General features: G+C 42.9%; 1 protein-coding gene across 4 annotated transcripts in view; it reads left to right on the plus strand.

Annotated features, from left to right (window-relative positions):
• The window catches only part of MYLK4 (myosin light chain kinase family member 4), an 84,313-nt gene that overhangs the window by 34,622 nt on the left and 26,476 nt on the right, over nucleotides 1-23,215 (plus strand). For 2 of the 4 annotated variants that reach the window (XM_060278022.2, XM_060278023.2), the window contains exon 1: nucleotides 17,253-18,226. The exons of the other annotated variants lie outside the window; for them this stretch is intronic. In XM_060278022.2, coding sequence (XP_060134005.2) covers nucleotides 17,579-18,226 — 648 coding nt within the window. In that variant the 5' untranslated portion in view covers nucleotides 17,253-17,578. Of the gene's footprint in view, nucleotides 1-17,252; nucleotides 18,227-23,215 lie in introns of those variants that run through there. 4 annotated transcript variants of the gene reach the window in all.

The following is a 23,215-nucleotide window of genomic DNA, read 5'->3' on the forward strand; positions in this document are numbered from 1 at the left end:
TTTGTAGGATTCTCCCCTCTCCCAGAGGTCAATGGATCAAAATAGCAGCTCTGCCCCTGCTCCCTCGTGCCATGCTTGCACGTGAATGCCCTATAGACAATACGGAGGCACCAAAGACCCCATAGTTCCCAGTTTGTATGGTAACCAGGCAAGAAGATGGAGAAAAGTGGCTTTGGCACTTAGAATCATAGAACTGTAGAGTTGGAAGGGACCCCAAGGGCAATCTAGTCCAAGCCCCTGAAATGCAGAAATCTTTTGCACAACACGGGCCTTGAACCCACGACACTGACATTAAAGAGTCTCTGGCTCTACAGACTGAGCTGAACATGCGAGCTGAAAATTAAACAGCAGGGTGCCAAAGGACCTACAATGTGTAGGCTATGGGAAAGAAAACAAGAGTGCTCCAAGAATATAGTAATCCCAAAATGCTACATAAGAAAAGAAAAAAAATCATCACACCGCTGACTTTTTAAGACGGGAAGGCTTGTACTCATACTTTACTACTAAAGCAGAAGCTAAATAGAATGTAACTCAGAGCCAAGTCAGAAAATGGTTACTGGATTTTACTGGAGTGCGGTCAAAGAACAGCGGGTACTTGCTTTTGTAGGAGAAAGGAATGCGTTTTTCTCAAACGACCAGGCACTTTTCTTGCTCAAGCTCTGGCTTTTGGCAGAGGCCAAACCAAATAGTGTTGAAGTTGCTGAAGCTGATGAGCCACAGCAGTAGCTTCTAGGATAACATAGGTACGTTCCAGCTTTGAAGCTTTGAACCCCTGAGCTACAGCTTGGGTTAGGGCATGGTCTAGGGTTGCCATTTTTGAGCTATGTATGTCTGGATTTTCCAGGACATTTTCCCAATTTCTGTCCAGACACTGCTGCTGACTGAAGTATTCTGGATATCTCTAGGGAAATCTAAACGTATGACACCCCTAGCGTGGTCCTCAGTCAGATTGCCTATATGCATGACGTTAAATATTCATCGTTTCGAATCTCTGAACCGAAGTGTGGCTAGATTTGCTTCTCGTCAGCAAGAAGAGAAAACCTGGTCTAAGTTAGAAATAGGGTTTCATTCAAGCTTATTATGAAGAAAACTTTTTTTAAAAAAACCCTCTAAGTCAGGGGGGTCAACTGTCCCTCAGACCTTGTGGGGAACCGGACTATATTTTGAAAAAATATAAAAGGAACGAATTCCTATGCCCCACAAATACCCTGAGATGCATTTTAAATAAAAGGACACATTCTACTCATGTAAAAACACACTGATTCCCGGAGTGTCCGTGGGCTGGATTTAGAAGGCGAATGGGCCTCATCCGGTCCACGGGCCTTAGGTTGCCTATCCCTGTTCTAAATCTACTAAAGCTGTGTGTCAGGGACTGGACTGAGGAGGAATTGTGGGGACCGCCCCTCCCCCTCTTCCCGCGGGCCGGATTTAGAAGGAGATTGGGCCGGATCCAGCCCTCGGGCCTACCCATGCTACAGTATAAGTAGTCTATTTATAACTTGCCTGTGTAATTAATTTGATACTGGATTAATTTGTAATGTTATGTGTTTGTGTTTTTTATAATTTAAAATGTGCAAAAAGAAAGGTTGCAAAACCATGCTTCTTAATGGATGTCATAGGTGCTAACTCCCTGGAGCCCTGGGTGCCCGAACATCCACCAAATTCCCCATGAAGGGGCCAGGCACCCACAAATTTCAGTGCCAGGGCCATGCACGCTGCATGGCACCCATGGTTGCGGGGCCAAGTTGGCACTCCTAATGTGTGTGTCTTATGCTACGATCCTGAATAAACTGGTTTTGAGTATCACGGAGATGGTATGTTAGGATTAATGGGTTTCAAGATGGTGACCAAATTAGATCTTACTGGTAGAATGTATGATGTGGGACAAAGAAAGCAACTGAAAAGTTTCATGTAGATTCTTAACAGTCTTATTGGAGCATGCTCCCAAACACAATAAAACTCCACTATCTATTTCTCTATTGTCTCAGGGCATTCTGACCGGTGTATGACTAAAGAACCAGTTGTTTATTTTCTTTACTTTATAAAAAGTTGGGTAGAAAAAACCCACAGAGCTGTGTTTATATACTCCAAATAAATAGTATAAGTGAACACTTGATAAATTGGAAGAAAGGAGAAGTAGAGCAGGTTGACAATAGGATAGCAATCTCTTAGGAATCTGAAGGCCATAAGGGATAGTGGAAGTAATCCACGTAACTAGAGCTTTCTTTGTCACATATCACACAAGGCCATGGCATTTCCCCAGTGATTTCTGCATCCACCGCTTGTGGCAAAGGGGTTTTGAGTAGCATCCTTTTAGTTCTACAAATAGAACGGGGTGGGGGGTGGGAGATAGAGCTGATGGGGCCAAATTAGGGGACAGGAGAAGAGGGCCTCTGAGGTAAATGGAGAGTCTGTTTCATAACAAGATGCTGCTCTTCTCAAGTTTCTCCACCCCAAGAGTGGAACCACTTGACACAGCAGCAATTTTCAGCCAGTCTTTCTCCAAGAAAAAGAAAGGCACCCCCCCCCCGAAAAAACCCCACCAGTCATTTGGATTATTTCTTGTCTCCATTAATTAAAAGCCGATCTGTCCTTTCCATTTACAGTGGGGGGGGGATGTTACGTCCATTTCCCCTTCCTCCTGCCATATTAGATTCCTGGGTTACATATCTATAGCCTATTCCTTAAATTTTGGTGGATTTTGTAACTTTAGAAAATTACGCTCCAGTTGCACATGCATAATTTTGTAATGGTGGTTGTTTGGTTCAACAGTATAGAGGGCCAGGTTCAACTACACAGTTGCAGTAGTAGAAGACAGCACAACATGTCCCTCTAGGACAATGGGGCTTATCTCCCTCTTCCCCCCATGGGCCCTCATCCCCCAATCAGTTTTGGGGGGTTAGGTATACCCCCAGAACGGTGCATGGAGGAGGAGAGGGGAGATTGTTCCATCAGGCAAGCAGAAACTTGCACTGATTTAGCAATCTCCTTAGTGCTTCTTCAAATACCATCCCATAAACCTCATTGTGTCCAGCTATACTTTTACAATATAGACCAGAGACGGGGAGCCTGTGATCTCCAGATGGTAGACTACAACTCCCACAGTCCTTGACCATTGGCCATTGGCCATGCTGGTGTGGGCAGTTGTAAAGATGGGAGTTTGAGTCCATCCACATCAAAAGCGTGATGGGTCCCCCAACCTCAATATGCAGATCTGACAGCACAGCAAAATAAGAACCATTAACTTTAATGGAACCTAGATGCAGATAAGTGTGTATAGGATTAAAGCCTAAAGGTGTGTGCATCTCTGTGTGCACACATGTGCCCAAGGAGAGCCATAAAGGCTGTAGTTAAGTGGTAGAACCTCTGTCTTGCATGCAGAAGGTTTCAGGTTCAATTCTTGGCAACTCCAAATAGGGCTACAAAAGACTCACGCCTGAAACACTGTAAAGCTACTGGCCAATCAGCATAGACACTCATGAGCTAGATGGACCAATGGATGGATTTGGTGTTAGGCAGCTGCTTATGTTCCTATAAAGAAAAGGTTGGAAAGTCCGAAACAGCCAGGATCGAAAGCCCCATATCTAAAGGGGGAAAAGTCTGGAACAACACTGAGATGGGGCCCACATTTTGCTCCAGTGTTGAGAAACCCAAGGCTCGCATCCCCATTCCCCCATGAAGCTCATTGGGTGAGCTTGGGAACGTCAATGCCTCTCAGTCTAACCAGACTCACAGTCTGGTTGTGGTGATAAACTGGGGATGAGGGGAGAGGTCCTGTACATCATGTTGAGCTCCTTGAAGGAAAGGTGGTCTATGGTGGTCTACAAACCTGCAAATTTGTAAATTAAGTGATCACAAGAAAGACATCTTGAAATTCTGGTGTTATCTCTTTGAAAGGAATTGTACCTCAGGAAGATTGCCTTGAACTTTGCACTATTTTGGGAAGGAGGGGATATGAAATTGCATGTGAGGATTCGGCTTCAACAGAACGATGTCAAATGTTTTGCTGATTAAAAAATTATTGGGCAAAATGTTGGGAACATTTGAAAAGTCTGAGGTAACTTTGGTGTTGCAACAACTTACAAATTAAAAGTAACGGTCGTGGTCAACAGTTTTACTCAGAGTAGAGCCCCTGAAATGAATGAGCCTAAGTTAGTCAGGTTCATTAAGTATAACATTGTTGAATACAAGGTCGCCCCCCACCCCCACCCCGTTATACCTTGTTAACCCTCTTTTCTTACTGGATTCCTTTAGCCATTAAGTACTGCTTGCCAAAAGTGCATTAACCACGAAAATGTTCAGATCTCTCAGTGAGATGGTGTCTTCCCTTTTATCCATACAAATTTCACAAGCTGCCGAGTTCCTTTCCCGTATCTTTCCGTTCTGCATTCCAGGCACACTTAATGCTTGCGACCTATGAATGGCATTTGCATTGAGCCCTAAGATGTTGGGGGTGGTGGTTGTTGGTTTTTTTCTTTTTTGCAACATTTTGGAAGTATTATTTCGACACAGAACATTAAGGAGGTTATGAGATTGCCAAGGTGTAGCGATTTTGGGCAGGCGGGAGGCTACGTCTCTATTAGTCCATGAAAGAAGCCAGCTGTGTTTGCTGGACTGGCACCAGATCCAGCCAAGCCTAACTTTAAAAACAAACAAACAAAACAAAACAAGCATATTGCTTATATTAAGACACTCAAGCCTATCTAACGGCAAAATAATGCCTAAGAATATGAGCATAGTAGCAGGTGTGCGAAACAGCAGATGAAGCAGGTGAATTGCTCTCTCTGTGTGTGTGTTTGTGCCATTCTCTCGTTGTGTGTGTGTGGACACGGGTGGCGCTGTGGTCTAAAACACTGAGCCTCTTGGGCTTCCCGATCGGAAGGTTGGCGGTTCGAATCCGCATGATGGGGTGAGCTCCCATTGCTCGGTCCCTGCTCCTGCCAACCTAGCAGTTCGAAAGCACGCCAGTGCAAGTAGATAAATAGGTACCACTGCGGTGGGAAGGTAAACAGCATTTCCATGCGCTCTGGCACTTGTCACGGTCCTCTGTGCGCCAGTAGAAGTTTAGTCATGCTGGTCACATGACCCAGAAAGCTGTCTGTGGACAAATGCCAGCTCCCTCAGCCTGAAAGCGAGATGAGCGCCACAACCCCATAGTTGCCTTTGACTGGACTTAACTGTCCAGGGATCCTGTGTGTGTGTGTGTGTGTGTGTGTGTGTGTGTGTGTGTGTGTGTGTGTGTAGATAGTTATAGTGAATCCAGATTGAGGCTCTGCATTTCTGTACAAACTTACCTTGGCAGTAAATTCCCTTGAACATGTATAGGGCTGCATCTCTAGGCATCTATTCTAGGAATGACTGAGGCTGGATCAAACTGTTTTAGAACATGTTGCTGATAATGCCAAGGTTGTAGATTCAATCCCTGTATGGGACTGCAGGGGGTTGGTGTCTAGATGACCCTCAAGGTCCCTTCCACTTCTACAATTCTATGATGCTATGGTTGTAATTTTGTTTTTGTTTTTTCCTATTGGAAAAAAATGCGGGCTATAACAATGAAAAAAAATGAAAATCCCACAAAGATAAGAAACTGTAGTCATGAAGCTTGGCTCTGGAAACATGAGGTCTAAAGGTCTATATGTTCAGCAGAAGCAAGTGGTTAAGGTTTCTGTAGACTGTCCCTGTTTGGGGTGCAGGTGTCAGGGGTACGGGCGTGTGGCCCGCCCCTGGTGTCATCCCTGAGGGGGTGACAAAATGGCACACCGTGGGAGGCAACACTTACCGTGGGGCCTGGCCTGCAGCACACCGAGCCACGTGTCTCTCCTGGGAGTGACGCGGTGGCTCGGGGCCCCGTGCTGCCCAAAGCGGCAGTGTGGGGCTTGCATCCGCCAGGCGGACTCTGTGGACAGCTTGCCGCGGCACCCCCCTGAGTGGATCGCCGTGGTGCTCCCGTGGGCGGCTTGCCCCACCCCTGCTGCTCCGGGTGTTGGAGCACCCCTGGCAGGTGTGCTTGAATGCTCCCTTGCAAATAGCGTGCCATGCATTTAGAAAAACATTATGCGGGAGAGAAGAAAAGCGGTTAAACTGTTCCCTGTGGCTGTTCTTATATGTGCAAAAAGGGTTGTTGTTTTCCTTTAGATTTGCAATAATTCAGCATGCAATACTCCATTAGTATATTCCAATGTCAAGGCTTCATTCCGCTGAATGTATATTCAAACCTGACGTATAAAACACTAATATGAAATTCAAACTGTGGAAAGAAGCTGGCAGGGAGACAGCTGCAGTGTTACTAGGTGGAATGTCAAGGACGAGGAGCAATTGCATAAGAACGACCAAGAAGACAGTGAAAGTTAGAAACGAAACATGGCAATTAAAAGAATGAACTTTGCGGTTGCAGTGATTACATTTCTGCAAATTGAAGCCAGGTATGGATGAAAGACTTCAGCTGAATGCAATTCAACAATTAACCGAATCGTGTTGTAATTGACTGAAAAGCAGGCTGGCTGTGTGTGCAACTATACTAAGCTCTAAAAGAGCTGTAAAGAAAAATTAATCTTTGGAGAAACATGTTATCCTGCATTCCCAGACAGAACGGAACGTGGATCCGAGCAATAATTTTTAAAAGAAGTGCTTGCAAAAACTGCAGATGCTAAGCACAATTTTAAGAGGCATCCTGTCCCCATTTCCACAGTCGGGAGGAATGCCATTTCTAAAATGATGTCTGCTGAAATATAAGTGTGCTTCATCTAAAAATAATGTGTTTTCATTTTACCCAGATGTAAATGTATGAGCTATTTTAATTTATGGTTTAACGGTTTAATAAACTAAAGCTTGCATGATCAATAAATTTATTTAACTGAGTTGCAGCACTAGTTATGTTTGTTTATTTATTTATTTATTATTATTATTATTATTATTATTATTATTATTATTATTATTATTATTATTATTATTCCCCTCCCATCTGGCTGGGTTTCCCCAGCCACTCTGGGTGGCTTACAGAATATATAAAACGTAATAAAGCATCAAATGTTTTTTTTAAAAAAGAATATCCCCAAACAATCTCATGAAATTTACAGTATTGAAAATGCATCCAAGTTTGACTCTATAAAAGCCACTGTAGCATATTTATTTTGTTTATTTCATAAAATTTATGCATCACTTGATTGTAAACAACAACAACAACACCAGAGCAGTTTTCAAAAACAAGAAACAATAAAATCAATAAAAAAATTACAACCCTACATTAAAACACTAGAAGTGGTTCACGTATTGGACTAGGACCTGGGACACTAGGCTTCAAATCCCGAGACAATCTAATCTCCATGAAATTCACGGTGTGACCTTGGGCTAGTCACTGTATTTTAGCCTAACCTAAATAGGGATGGTTTGAATCATATACACCACCTTGAGCTTCTTAGAAGGAAGGTGGGGATATCAATGCATAAATTAGATACGCAAAAGCTTGCTTTGCACCTTGAAAGGAATTATAGAGACAATATTTCTTCAGTCAGATAGTAAAACCTTGGGATAGGCTGCTGTCAAGTCTGTTGTTCATAAAGTGCCATTTACACAGATGATTCCACATTAGTAGTAGTAGTACTACTACTACTAGTAACAACAACAACAACAACAACAACAACAACAACAACAACAACAACAACAACAAAATATGATGAAGAAGAAGAAATTCTTACTCTTAAGATTGGAGCAATTTGCACTCACCTTGTAATCACCAAGAAGTTTGCTTGTATATTTTGCAAATTCTTTATATGATTTTCCAGAAGCAATTGATTGCATGCAGAGATTCCTAAATAGTGAAAGGAAGGACGTGATTTCTATGGTGTGTGTGTGTGTGTGTGTGTGTGTGTGTGTGTGTACATATATATACATACACATACATATACATATACTCTTGTATCTGCTGAAGAGGGGTTACTGGATTTTTCACAAATCCTTTTTCTTCTGTTGTTTCCTTATTGATTTACAAAGAAGTTGTAGTTCTCAAAACATTCCCAACACTGTCAAAGAGCAATGAATTCCCACTTAAAGATATGAAAGCAAATTCCTACAGTGATAATTTCTCCCCCTCACCCCCGGTTGTTGCATACAGGTGATGTTACATGGTGAGAAGTGTGGGAACATGATATTTACTCCGACAGGGAAACGATGCAAAAATTACTTTTCATTCAAATGAAATCTTTTTTTAAACATCTTCAGTTATTGGGGTTATTAAGTCAGAGGTGATGGAAGAGAAGCAATGTTTATTTAAAGGGCAAAATTGGCTGCAGAAGACAACTTATGTTAAACTTACTTTCACAAAGTTTAATCTCAAATAGCTTAAATCTATTAAAACACACACACACACACACACACGTCTAGGCTAGAGTTAGCAGCAACAATAAGAGAACGTGGTGGAAACAGATCTAGGTCAGGAGCTCTAAAATTTAAGCACCACATTCCCTCAGCTTAATCTGTGGCCGTGAGTGAAGTTGAAGCCAGTGGGTGGGTGTGGCTGGAGCCAAAAATTGAACTGGGCTGCTCCTTCTCCCCCCCCTCTCTCTCTTTCTCTCTTTCTCTCTCTCTCTCTCCGCCACCCTTTGATACACACACACACACACACACACACACACACACACACACACACTCACACACACTCTTTTCTAGCATCCTCTGAAAATCTTCCCCTTCCCAACTATTACTGAATTCCTTAATCCTTTGGTATTGATAATGGACCTCGCCTGATTTGCCTTGAAGATAATGTTCTGAACTGCTGTGAGCCACAACCCTATGAAATGTATTAGTGCATATATTGATGATTCTGACTAGCGCTGAATACAAGACCATGGACTCAGCTATACAGCTGCAAATAAAACGTTTTAAATGTGTTGTAAAGTGCAATATTCAAATATGACACTAAGCGGCGACAGTGAGCTATGCAAAATTCAATGTGTTTTTAAAACGTTTTTTTTAAAATGCATTTTCACAGCGCTTTTTATATGTGTGTAGATTCCACCCATGCCAAAGTTAGAATGCTGTTATCATTCTCCTAGGTATAAATGCCACTGGAGAGGTATTACACAGGGACCTATTACCAGTGCTGTTATGTCATTGTATTGGCAAATCATGGCTCCCGCAGTGTGATTGATCAATGAGGTGTGATTCAGACATTAAGCACTTTTGCTGCCCATTGATTACAATGGAAGTATGCAGAACATGCATTATTTTCCCATTGAAGTAGTTGAACTTAAATGTTCAATTTTGGCTGGATTGCACCCATTGGTAGAGTACCAAGGAAGCTTCCAAGGCTGTTGAATGAGATTATTATTCAAATATAACAAATCTGGTTTACATCCAAGGATGTTTTAGTAGCGTGTAGCAGTTAATCACTGTCTGAGCACATTCTCAGTGTTGGTGTGTGCTTGGAGCAAATTTTCCCATGATCATGATGCTGTTTACACAATCAAAGGAGAGCTAAAGACCTCTAATCAGTTGAGGGCTTTCCCGGCTCTCAGAACCCAATCCACCTTTGATCAAAGGATAAATAACGTCCCCAGATTCCACCTCCAAGTGTCTTACAAAATGCTGGTCATTCACTAAAATGATGTTCTAACTGCACATTTAAAGAAGATGATTTGGACAGTACCCCAGTTTTAATGAACAAAGGAAACAGTAAGAATATCCACCACTGTAGTGCAATTTTAATACTTTACGAAGGAGTTAAGATCCCAACTGAAGAAGCAATCGGAAAGCTCCGACCTGACCATCCTTACACAAAATTTCGATCATTATAGCTTTCCTTCCCATGGAAATCGCATTTGCAATATTTTTAGTTGATTCCGACAGAGTGAGAAGCCATTGCTTGCATCCAATTTTCCACACAACTGCTTCTGACTGCTGTCCCTTTTAAAGTCTTTTCAGGCTATCCATCCAGAATTAACTTTCTTTTAAGAAAAGGCCTTTTGTGGTTTATAAATTTTTAAATGCAGGATGGGAGCTGCCAGAACAGCTTTGGAGAGCAACCAAAGATTTGAAGCAGTCTCCCTAACATGAAATGAGGTACAGCTCTGGCTGCACCTGGAGACAGTGCCTCTTTCATTCCCCGTCTTCGGAGTTATGACACCTCTGGCTTTCGCCTCAGAACATCAGGAATTTTCCTTCAAACTGGCTTCTTGGAACGAGGCTTGTGCACTATTAGGGGATAATTTATCACATCATATTTCTCTGACTTGAGAAATTCAGCTCTCAGCCCCCAGCCTCTTTTTCTTCTTCTTCTTCTTCTTCTTCTTTTCAACAGAGTGGTATTAAAAAGGCAAGAGAAAGAGAAACACGACAGCAAGGGCTGCTAAACTCATGCAGGAATCTTCAGATGGGGCCGGAGATAATGGACAATGGGGACTACACGAGAGCTAACAGGCAGCAGGGGGATAGTAGTCCCCATCAATTATAATTGTACATAAAACTTCTCATTAAAGCCCTGGCCCACCATTCTTTGCCTGTAATTCACAAAGAGTTTCATTGATATCTGTTAGGCTGGTTTCGCGAGAAACCTCTGGTCGGCCAGAGGGAATTCTTCTCAGTAGTAAAAAGGGGTACCATTATTAGGTCCAGTTGTGACCGACTCTGGGGTTGCGGCGCTCATCTCGCGTTATTGGCCGAGGGAGCCGGCGTACAGCTTCCAGGTCATGTGGCCAGCATGAGAAAGCTGCTTCTGGCAAACCAGAGCAGCACACGGAAACGCCGTTTACCTTCCCGCTGTAGCGGTACCTATTTATCTACCTGCACTTTCAAACTGCTAGGTTGGCAGGAGCTGGGACCGAGCAACGGGAGCTCACCCTGTTGCGGGGATTCAAACCGCCAACCTTCTGATTGGCCAGCCAAAAGCTCTGTGGTTTAACCCACAGGCCAGAGGGAATTCTTCTCAGTAGTATAACACTGCTTTCCATCCTTTGAGGGTCAAGCATCTTTGCATTTAATGCACAAGAATTTATTTATTTATTTTCTATATGCAAAGGGCATCAGAGGAGGAGGAGGAGGAGGAGGGGGGGGGCTAATAATTGAAGGAATCAGAACTGGCACTGGAGGGGGATTTAACCAATTTTCCCCCCTCTGCAATGCTCAGAAGGTTCCCCTTTCCAAGGCTACTGTTTGCCTTGGGGGGGGGGGTGAGTGGGGGAATCCCCCATTGTAAAATTATTGCAACTCCTCCCCTGCCCCAAGCTGAAACACCATGCATTTTTTGGTTTTAAAAAATGCAAATCCAAAGATGTATATGTGTCATCTTGGCTCTGAGTAATTGTGGGAAATATTTAGGGTGGTGGCCCAAAGAGGAGGAAAAAGGGACAGGATTATAAATAGTTGTTCTGGACCACTCAAACATTTGGGCTCCCTGTTACCTTTCGCCCAATATCTGTAAGTGAGACGTGTTTTAACTAATTTAGTATGAAGATGTGGCTCACTTAGAGATTGTACCAACCTTGAGTTATGATTGCTGCCATAAATCAATCCATAGGAAGTGATTGCTGAGATAGATAGATAGATAGATAGATAGATAGATAGATAGATAGACACTATCTACACATGACTGACACACACACACACACACACACACACACACACACACACACACGACCAAATAGTACCTAACCCCCACTTGATTGAACAAAATGTATCCAACAATTAGTGATCAATGCTGAGGGTGTAAAGAACCCTATGCAAATTTAGTAATACAGACCTATTGAGAATCCGCTTTTACAGAAATAAGATATATCATTGCCTACAGTCTTCCAGGCTAAATCACAGAAAACATAGAGCTGCAAGGGATTAGAGGGGTCATTGAGGCCACTCATCCACCAACAGTGGATGTCAAGACACTGTCAACACTAGAGGGAAGATACAGAAATCAGGGAGGGAAGGCAAGGGAAGGAAATGATAACAACACAGGGGAGAAATGCAAGCAAATGTGTACTTAGGCTGTGCTTCATTTGGACTTGCAAATGGATGTGCTTCTACCCTTAATCCTAACATTTATGAATCAAGCTTTTTCAATACACTGGGAAAAATCCCCCCCCCAAACAAGCACTGAGAAAGGCGAAAGAAGAGAAGTGCCTTCAAGAAGAGAAGTTGTCTTTACACGTCTTTTAACACGCATCAATTGCATTTGGCTTTTTGAGCGAAAATATTAGTCAATATAAGTCTCGTGAATCCTGGGGAAGGACATACTAATTTTAATGAGCCACAACTATAGGCAAAGTGGTCCCTGTTTTCTGCTATTGCACGACAGGGAGAATTTTAACAAAAGGCTGCAGCCGACAAATGATGGTAATGTCAGGTGTCTTGTAATGATTTATCACCAAGGGGATTTGCAGAACACTCGTGGCCAGTTAGCTTTTGGTAAGGGAGGTCAGGATTCATAATTGATTAACAGGTGGTAGAGTCATTCTGCCCGGAGGCCACATTGATGCTATAAATTCCCTATCTCTGCCTCATTGAGCATCGGGCCAGAACGGTCTCCCTGTGTGTGCTCTAAACATTGTCATTTCCTTTGGGGAGACCAGAAGGGGGCTGAATGGAGTTCCAGACAACCTTTCGGGACGGCCCTATGCACACCACATCCATATATCATTAGAAGACACAGCATGTCACTCTTTTTCAGTATTATGCGATTGGTCTCTTGTAACAAGAGATCCCCAAACACAGTTGAAACCCACAGGTTCAGATTCATTTTTTAAAAAAAATTAAATGTGGATCTGAGCAAAGGTTTCGGTACAGTTGGATCCTGAGAGTTAGAACTCAGCTACATTCGTCAAAACGCAGTGTTATAAATGCGTTACAGCACTGTGACACCAGAGGGCGCTGCAGAGCTGAAATCACAACTCAATTATATTTTCAATTGTGAGCTTTAGAACGTTTTTTTTTCAGAGTGTTTTTCAGAGCACTTTTTAAATAGCTGTGTAGATCTAGCCTTATAGTGAGTTTCTGCGTTTACCATTCCTGATCTGTGTTCACCTCTGAACTTCACACAATTTTTAGATAAGGTAGTTCTTTTACGATTGTGGTTTTTCAAGGAACTCTCGGCTTTCTCAGGAATTGGTCAGGATTTCATCAATGGGACCCATAGTGCCTGAAAGAAAGCGTATCCGCTACTACTGATCTCCCCTTGCAGAGCCCATCGCTAGGGAGTGCTGGGTATGTTCTGGCTGTGTTCTGGTGTGTAGTCAGGTCCAGAATCAGCGTGCAGCATAGCTGGGCAACTGTTAAGTTTGGTTAAAATGGTTATATACACATCACTCCTAAAGAGGAAGTGCATCACCAAAAAGTAACAAAATAGGACACATATTTGCATAAAAATTGTATATACTAATTTATATGTAGAGATGCAAATGTCACCATTTTGTAGATACAAAATGGCCTAGCTAAATCTAGAGAAATGGCTTACTCTATGGTCTTAACCCCTGCATGCTTTCACTAGAGCTAGGCATGCTGGTTATATATGGGGCTGATTTATCCCACAGTGTACTCATGCAAGGCAGGTGGTGGCATTTTTTCAAGGGCTTGGATACGTTTTTGCCAGGAATTAAGGAAGAAAGAAAAAGAAAAAACCATCTAAAGCAACAGGGGAAAGTGAGAAGATTAAGCTTGGGAGAATGGTGATATACAATGACTTCTGATTTATTGGTGATAAAATGGAGTAGTGATAGTCGCTTATGAATTATTGTATATCCCTATAAGTGGCACAAAGCCAGAAAAAGCCAGGACTGGACTCGGCCGCTGCTACAATATTTCTGTTCAAGTGCCTGTCATGTTCAATGCCAGCAGCTGCCATAAATTATAAGATGCTCAGTCTGAGCCTTCAACAAATAAGCACTCTGGTGAGAGATGCTAGGTCAACCCAGGAGTGCAATACATAATCAAGAGAATCTTTGGGAAAAGGAACTCCAGTTTTCTCTTTCTCATAATGCAAACTCAAGATAGCATTCAATCAATGGCATTTATTGGGATTGCAACAAGCAAGACGTTTGTCTGATGAAAGAGATAAACAAGCAAGAAGTTTGTCTGATGAAAGAGATAAACCTGGGAATGCATTACAATGAAATCATGCGGTGCTTTGTCACTGTTGTGGCTGCATTGATGTGGGTCTGCCTTTGAAGATCGCAGATATTTCAGTGAGTTCAGAGGTAAAGGTAAAGGTAAAGGACCCCTGACAGTTAAGTCCAGTCACAAACAACTCTGGGGTTGTGGTGCTCATCTCGCTTTACTGGCCAAGGGAGCTGACGATTGTCCGCAAACAGTTTTTCTGGGTCATGTGGGCAGCGCGCAGAAACGCCATTTACCTTCCCGCCGCAGCGGTACCTATTTATCTCCTTGCACTTTGATGTGCTTTCGAACTGCTAGGTTGGCAGGAGCTGGGACCGAGCACCCCGTCGCAGGGTTTCGACCTGCATATCTTTTGATTGGCAAGCCCTAGGCTCTGTGGTTTAACCCACAGCGCCACCCACGTTTCCAGTGAGAACATGGATCCAAAATCAAATGCCTTCACTTTCTCGGTATTCTATCATGTTCCCGTTGAAATCTGCCTTTCAGAAGGACCGTACTGTAGGGTCTACCTCGGTAGCTGGCATTCCTTATGACCACTGACATATGACCAACCTTTGGCCTCCGGTGTTTAACTTGGGATGGAGGTGGCTGGAGGGGAGACTGTGTTAGAATTATGTGCGACCCTTTTTCACTGGTAATGCTTTGTGAGCTCCTCAAATGCCTCAGAGATGAATGCTTCTGTAGAATTGCGTTGTTTTACAGATGGTGCAAACACCTCTCCTGGTGCTTTGTGGATAACAGGGAGGTGGTGGGTTTTTTTTGAGTGTGTGTTGTTGTTTTTTGCAGATGTCCAAGTGTCAAGAGGATTTAGCTATTCTTTTAGCAGACACAGTTTGGAAATCCCCAAGTGTTTTAAAACATAACTCTTCCTCGCTGGAGCTTCCCTGCTTCTAGCTCCAGTGGCATTTTCAGGGATGCCTTTTGTATTATTCTTTCCATGAAATAGAGATCCCAAACCTCTGGATTCCACCCCTCCCTCCTTTTCGGTTTCCTGCTTTTAAATCAAAGCCATTTAAATCAGTGTCGGGGAAGCATTCCCAGCTACGTTTGGCGTGTTAAATCTTGCAGATGTCTATTCTGTACAAAAGGGATCTTAATTCTGGGCTGTGTCAGGGCAGAACTTGTTATGTGGTAGTAATGGAGATGTATCTCAAAATGATTGGTGCCTCCACCCCTGGCATTTTATTTTCAGTCATTGGCGCCATCAGCAGAACACAAGGAAGGTTTTTGCTTTTTAGTACTGTAATTTGGTAGCCCTTGAAATACAGAAAGAACTATATTCTTCAGCGGGGCTCTGTGGAACCACGCCCTTTCCCACCTATTGTGATAATATAGGCTAAAACATTGTAAACATTTAGGTGCTTTTATTTTTATTTTTATTGCTGATAAATACAATCTCTGTTTGGCTTTGGGGGTGCAGTGAGTTTCGGGATTTCTGTTTTGCATTTACGGAGCTGCTGATTTTAGCTTTTATTTTGTATTTATATAGCATTTGTTTTCAGACCAATAGGGCCAGTTTGGGGTTTTTGCCTTCCTCATAGCAAGCGTTACAACTTTGGCTCAAAAAAGGCATTGGGGTGAGAGGGACACGTAAAAATCTCAGGACACCCTGGCAAAGGGGTCTGGGTTGAAGTTCTGTCCAAAGGTCCAGATGGGAGGTGGGGGGCTGACGGGCCAAAGGACTTCCATTTGGTGGCTGGGGGCTGGGGGTCACCATAGTTGACCTACTTCTTGAAGACACCCTTAATCCAGAACCAACTGTGAATAATCACCCAGTGGTCGGAATGGATTATACATGCCCAGTGCCTATGCCAAAGCCTACTGTCATCTGTAATCAATAAAGTTGTGGCCAATTTAGTTCCAAGATCTTAGAATCATAGAATCATAGAGTTGGAAGAGACCACAAGGGCCATCCAGTCCAACCCCCTGCCAAGCAGGAAACACCATCAAAGCATTCCTGAAAGATGGCTGTCAAGCCTCCGCTTAAAGACCTCCAAAGAAGGGGACTCTACCACACTGCTTGGCAGCAAATTCCACTGTCGAACAGCAATTACTGTCAGGAAGTTCTTCCTAATGTTTAGGTGGAATCTTCTTACTTGTAGCTTGAATCCATTGCTCCGTGTCCGCTTCTCTTGTTGTGTCATTTTTGTTGGTACTCCATTACTGCCCCTTTCCGGTTCCTGGGTCACACTGCGCATGGGCCCACAACCAACTTCTCAGACTTGGCTTGTTCAATGCTCTCTCTGTGTGTTTGCGCATGCGCACATGTGCATACGCACACATGTAAGTTCCAATATACATGTTGAAAGTTTCTGTGCACATAATGGCCTCCCCATTCATTTCAATATCAGGAGAATCTGTTTGTAGTTAAGGGGAAGACGACTCACCCAGGAGATTTATGTGCATCTCAGAGGACGCACAGTGTTTTGGATCAGAGCCCAGTCAAGTCATCGCTTGAGTTTCTATATTTACCTTTTGGGTTATACAGGGCATGAAAATGATTTGTGTAGATGAACATGGTTATTTTATACATGACAGATTTAAACTATGGTTGTGGGGAGAATGGCTGCTTTTTAAAAAGCCACACCCTCCCTTTCTCATAATGACTAAAGCTATGAAAGAATGTCAGCTGCTTAAGTAGGAGGAACCAAAACTATGACTGCAACTGCTGCCATTATACAGTAATTTTATGTTTGTTGCAATAATAATAATAATAATAATAATAATAATAATAATAATAATAATGCGCTTGCTCTGTGCAATTCTTACTTTGCTAGCAGCCGGGATAGAAGATAATAGCAAATAATGTTTTCCTACTATGTTCACTTGTCAGTTACGTTGTCAGTAGGGAGGTGGGGAAGGCTAATGCGCCTCTAGAATTATATGCAAACAGAGTTATAAATTTTCCAAACTATTTGTGCAAAGCATGATTAAAAATAAATAAATCTGTGTACAAAGAATTTTTGCAAAGCAACTGGCACTCTAATCCAAACAATTAGCATTAAGCTGTAAAAATTTCAAGCACCCAAATTTAGCTTCCCCTTTAGCGCAGCTCTTATTTTGTTCAGCTCAGGGATCCAATTGGACACCAGATTCATATCTTTCACAAGCAGCCGTGTTGCTGCTGCCAAAGGGTCTTTGGCATCCCTGGACTTCTCAGATGTCTTGTAGCCTTTATGGTGTCAATTTCCACTTGGGTGCAAATAGTTCTTCTGCCCTCCCCAAGGACTGACGTCACTGACGGCAAGTGCATTTAGATGCTCAGCAAATGTCTGCCTGGAACTTCATTATTTTACTGAGCTTTCTAAAAAAAAGTCGAGAGCGGACTGCTCTTCTTCGATACCTAACTTGGAGAACTCTAAATGGATTGAGCCTGATGTTTTGACAAACACCAGGCTTATGTCCCTCAGGAAACTGGCTGGCGAAGTCCTCTGAATAGGCTATTTTCATTGATATCATCTATGCGTCTGTGTAAATAGGCAGAATGACCGCCTCCAACAAAAAGTCAGTGGTAAACTCCTTGGCCAAAATATTTGACCCGAATGCTTTACAAAACCAGCGACCTTCTAGTGAAGAGGAAGACTCACCTGCTCCCCAAATTTCAAGCAAGGATGTCAACCCCCCTGAACAAATGAGTGGGCTGGATATTGCTTCCTTGGATCAGAAAATAAGCAGGTTGTTGACTGAGCAAGACAATGTCCTTCAGAAGTTGGATTATGTTTCTCAGGAAATCTGCTGTATGGAAAAGAACATGGAGCTCTTAAAGGAAAAAGGAAGGGACTCTGGACTTCGACCGTCTGCCATAACACCAGAAAAGCCGAATGGTTCTGATGTCACAACATTATGCCTAGAAATTGACAAGAAGCTCGCCGACATGAACAGGAGCGCCGAGCAACAAGCCAAAAGGTTAGATGGACTTGAGCAATTAGTCCTGGGAGTCCAGCAACTCGTTGGCTGTTTGGTAGAAAAATTGAAGACTTCCACCATCACAGACCTAATACGCAGAAATGAAGTTCCTCATAACCTCCTTAGAGTCGGTGGCTACCTGCGGAAAGACAGATCGGGGAACCTTTTCAGGATGCAGGCATTCTCGGACAAAAAGGATGCGCTGTTCAGCAAATGGAATGAAAAGGTGAGCTCGGCTATTTAAGAGCCCAATGTGCATTTACCCCTCCCTCCTTTGTGCTCAGTGGAAGTTGTTTTGGGCTAGATCCAGATCTTCTGATACAGGAAAGGTTCCCTCCATTTGTGAAAGTGACTCAGATCCAGCTGAGGCTCCTCACTGGAGGAAGGGAGAGGAGGAAGTCAGAGATTTCCTTTCCACACTGCAACTCCCAGCACCACCTCCAGCGTTCTGGAGGGTTCAGCCTCAACTCTTCAAAGCAGTTTGGGAAGGTGCAGGGGTCTGCAAAAAGAAGGGAGAAATTTTCCATCCAGGGCTCTATCTATAATTTTAGCGAAGTTCTGCTCCAGGCACCCCTGGAGCCAACCCCTTGTTAACTGGAAAAAGTCATTCAGGTTTGGATTTATTTTTATTTTTTAAAAGCTCCTAATTTTGAGCATTGTGAGCAATGCAAAATCACACCATAATAATGTCACATGCAGCTTGGTCTTAATGGTTGGGTAACAGTATGCTCATTCTAGAAACCACAAATAGGGGAGAAATCCCGATCTCGTTATTCTCAGTTATTATTTCAGCCCAACCTGTTTCTAACAAAATGTCAGAATTTATTTCTGAGTCTCTGGTCATTTGGAAAAGTGCTTCATATTATGAATGTAAATTAATATAAAGTACCTCCCTGCAGATTATGTGTGCCGTGATATCAAAAACAAACCAAACAAAGTGGCACTTTTTAATATTAAATTGACGGTATTTGGCACTTTCATTCAGTAGAACTTTCCATTTTCAGTTCCTTGAACACCTTTGCTGCAGGTTACGTTTTTTTTTGTAAAATATATAAGGAATGCTGCACATATGACAAGCTATTTCAGGGTAGGCATGGGTGTAGATATTGGACTACTTTAGATGTAACACTAAACCATAGTTTAGCATTGCAAGAGTGAACCTGGGTAACCCCTGAACTCCCTAGTCACAAGGGCAGTTTGGGTGCTTTCACTTCCATTTTAGATTAACCATAGCTTGCAGTTTCATCTAAACAAACTATGATCCATTCTAACTATGGTAGAAACAAACTAATATCAAACCCAAGTTTACGATGCTGGCTTGTTTTTGCAAACCACAGTGAAGATTAACCATTAGACCATAGTTAGGTGTTATAGGAGAACCTGGCTACTAACTAGTGGCAGGTGGGTGTCCTCCTCTTCCATTCCACAAACCATTCAATTCTAAATCAATTCCATTATTAGAAATGCACCCAACACTTTCAGACCTTTTCCGGATCCACTTCATTGCCACAGAGATTCTGAAATGTGACAGGGGAAAATTGAGTTTCACAAACTGGTCCCTTAGTCCATTGCTAATATGACTCAAACGGATCTGCTTCAATTCATAAGTAATAATTCAATTCATAAGTAATAATCATAATTTCTACAGTGTTCAGTGTGCATTATCTCAGGATCAATACAACATCCCTGTAAATGAGGCTTGTATTATTATTATTATCTCCATATTGACCATGGAGCTTAGACAGTAGTAGCCTTCGTAGTCAGCCTGTGGCAGGGGCAGGATTTGAACCAGGGACTTCGTAGTGCACAGCTCACACTCCTAGTCATTTCTCTATACCCATTGCCTTATTAACTACTGTAGTTCATCTTACCTTAAGACTTTTCACTGTTGCATCCAGGGGCTTTGCAAAAGCATTATCCTTAAACAGCCCCACTTCCTTGTTGGATAATGCCTGGCTGGAGTAAACACATGTAATTCAATAAGGGCCAAGGGAGTCTGGGCAGCGGCAGGACAGCATCTTGTGAAATATTTCCTTTCGGTGTTTCAGGCCAAGGTTTCCCCATATAATCTAGATTACTTTGCAAGCACCGTTTTAAAATAGTGATAACCTAATGTAAAACGAATGTGTTGTGTAAGTGAATGAAACCATAGGAAGCATACGTATACAGGCTGTTTCGGGGTATCAAAATGAATCCATTGCAGAATGCAAATACATTTTAATCAACATTAAGGCTGTATATTGGTCAGATCTGCTATTATTTGAACAGTGTCAATTTGGGATAAAGTCCCACAGATTTAAACAAGAGCCAGGCAGTCAAAGAGCCATAGAAGTGCTAAACTTTAACAGATTGAACCTAAAGTTACTGTGAACCATGAGTTCTAATTTTGATTTATTTCGGTCAATATTATGTGGCGAAAGGCTGTATCTGGGAAAGCCTGCTCAATATTTCAGTCCTTCTGGGTAAACGATGCTGTCAGTTGCGCAGATGTGTGTCTAAAAAAGTCCAAATGGGCAAGATCGTGACACAGTGGAAAGCATAGGTAGTGTTTTAGTTTGAATGTGGCCATATTCCACCTCTGAATGCTACCTGCTGGGAATTGCAGGTGGGCAGAGTGCTGTAGCTCTCATATCAGTGGCGGACTTAATAATAATAATAATAATAATAATAATTTATTATTTATTCCCCGCCCATCTGGCTGGGTTTCCCCAGCCACTCAGGGCGGCTTTAAAATCTCAGTGGCAGTCCTGTGCAATGTCAAAATTCGGCGCCCCCTACCTTTCACCTTCCATGGTTTGTCATTGTGCCAACAGCTCCCTGTGGCATCCTCTTGGCGAACCAGTTGCGCTCCCCAAAATCTACTTCTGCTCATATCCTGCCATCTTCTCTAGTTGATTGAGGGCCCCCAACATGATGTCCTGACATCACGTGTGACGTTGCAAGGAGCCGGGGGGGGGGGGGTTAGTTGAATGCTCTCTAAACATTGAGGTGGCCTGGTGCCCTCAAAAATACATTGTTGGGGGGAGGTGCCTCGGCCCCTAGGGGCCGGTGCCTATGCTGGCCACTGTAAGGAACAGGATGTGGAACCCAGTGGCAGAGGAGGGGGGGTGCAGCCTGCCCCAGGTGTAATCACTGAGGGTGTGTGTGTGTGTGACAAAATGAGTTTTTTTTTAAAAAAATGGGCTCACAAAACTTTTTAGGAGTGACGTGGTGGCTTAGGCAGCATGGGTCTTGCGTATGCCTACTACCTCTCCCTCAGCTGCCCTTCAATATAAAATATTCAAAAGTGCTGTTCTCAAAATAAAAGCAAAATAAAAGAGTTCCAGGGTGATGCAGCTAAGGAGAAGCCCATGGATAAGCAGCTGCTGGTATGTGTGAGTTGCTTACTTCACAGAGTACCATGGGTATAAATTGTTTGCACCTTCAAACGATGCTCCAATGTGCATCTGAATAAGGATGCAGTCTGTCTGCATTGCATGTATTTTTTAAAATGTGACCCGCATTCTGAGATACAGTGGTACCTCGGTTTGCGACCGCAATCCGTTCTGCGGAGGTGGTCGCTTTCCAAAGCGGTCGCTCGCTGAAGCCATGCTTCTGCACGTGCGCGAAGCGCCGATAGAGCGCTTCTGCGCATGTGCGAGCTGCACATCCAATGCCGCGGAACCCGGATGTAAACACTTCCGGGTCCGTGGCGGTCACTCGCCGAAGCGGTCGCTCGCCGAGGTAGTCGTAAACCGAGGTTTGACTGTACACTCAAAACCCAACTACCACCCCCCATTTCTTGCACAGCTAATGATATGTTAACAAGTTTGTCCAGCTTGACTAGAGTTGGATCAAGGCATTTATGTTTAAGAATTATTGTATTGTATTGTATTGTATTGTATTGTATTGTATTGTATTGTATTATTATACATCAGAATCATTCGAAGAACAAGATGAGTCAAAATAGACTGGGAGTGCCTATGTTAAGATTAGCCAAAATTCCTTTTTCTCAGCTTCTTTTGCATAAGGACATTCTGATTGTCTATATCAGGCACTCCCAAACACAGCTCTCCAGCTGTTTTGGTACTACAACTCCCACCATCCCTAGCTAACAGGACCAGTGGTCAGGGATGATGGGAATTGTAGTCCCAAAACAGCTGGAGGGCCGAGTTTGGGGGTGCCTGGTCTATATGAATGAGGTTATCTCACACAGTTGACCTTATGAGCTGCTGAAATCAACATACGCTCTCTGCACACCATCTTATTTCAACTGGGTGCTCTCTGAAAATAATCTGTGCATTTACCATCTTGTTTAGAAGCCTGTAACATCCACTGGATACCTTATGATCCAGACCTTGAACATTTCATTCACGCCAAAGTGAACTTATATCAGTAAATGTTTTGGGGGAACAGCCTCCCAGCACCGTATCTCTGGGCTCCGTTGACACCATGACTATCAGCTTCCAAGGAGAATATTAAAGCGCTTTTATTCCTCAATATTTTTTTTTCCATATTGTTAGATTTGTCATTTTTGATGCAATTGTAATTGTTTTAGCATACCGTTGTAATATACTTTGTGCTTCCTTCTGAAATTAAAAGGGGTGCAGACATGAAATTAAACTTGCCTACCGGACTGTATTTTAAAGGAATCCAAGATCAGTCTAACTGTCCATGAAAATAATCATTGGCTCAAGCTCATAAACCACAGCTGGATTTAAAATAAGAAAATTCCTTCAGTAGCACCTTAAAGACCAACTAAGTTTATATTTTGGTATGAGCTTTCGTGTGCATGCACACTTCTTCAGATACACTAGAAACAGAAGTGTCAGACCCTATATATATACAGAGGGTGGTGGGTGGGAATGGGAGATGGGCTGATGGGAGTGGTAAACCTGTAGATGGGTGTTAATGGCTGCTGATGGCTGCAATTAGTCCTGGGCTGAGGTGCTAAAGAAAGCTTGATTATGCATAATGAGATAAGAATCCGATATCTCTATTCATCCCAGGTGCTTCCATGGTTTTAAGCTTGGTAATGATTTCCAATTCAGCAACTTCCCTTTCCAGTCTGTTCCTGAAATTTCTCTGTAATAAAACAGCTGCTTTGAGATCTTGTATAGAATGTCCTGGGAGATTGAAGTGTTCTCCTACTGGTTTTTCAGTCTTATGGTTCCTGATGTCAGATTTATGTCCATTTATCCTTTGGCGTAGGGTTTGGCCTGTTTGTCCAATATAG

Source organism: Zootoca vivipara, chromosome 8 (assembly GCF_965207765.1).
Source record: "Zootoca vivipara chromosome 8, rZooViv2.hap1.1, whole genome shotgun sequence".
Classification (NCBI taxonomy): domain Eukaryota; kingdom Metazoa; phylum Chordata; class Lepidosauria; order Squamata; family Lacertidae; genus Zootoca; species Zootoca vivipara.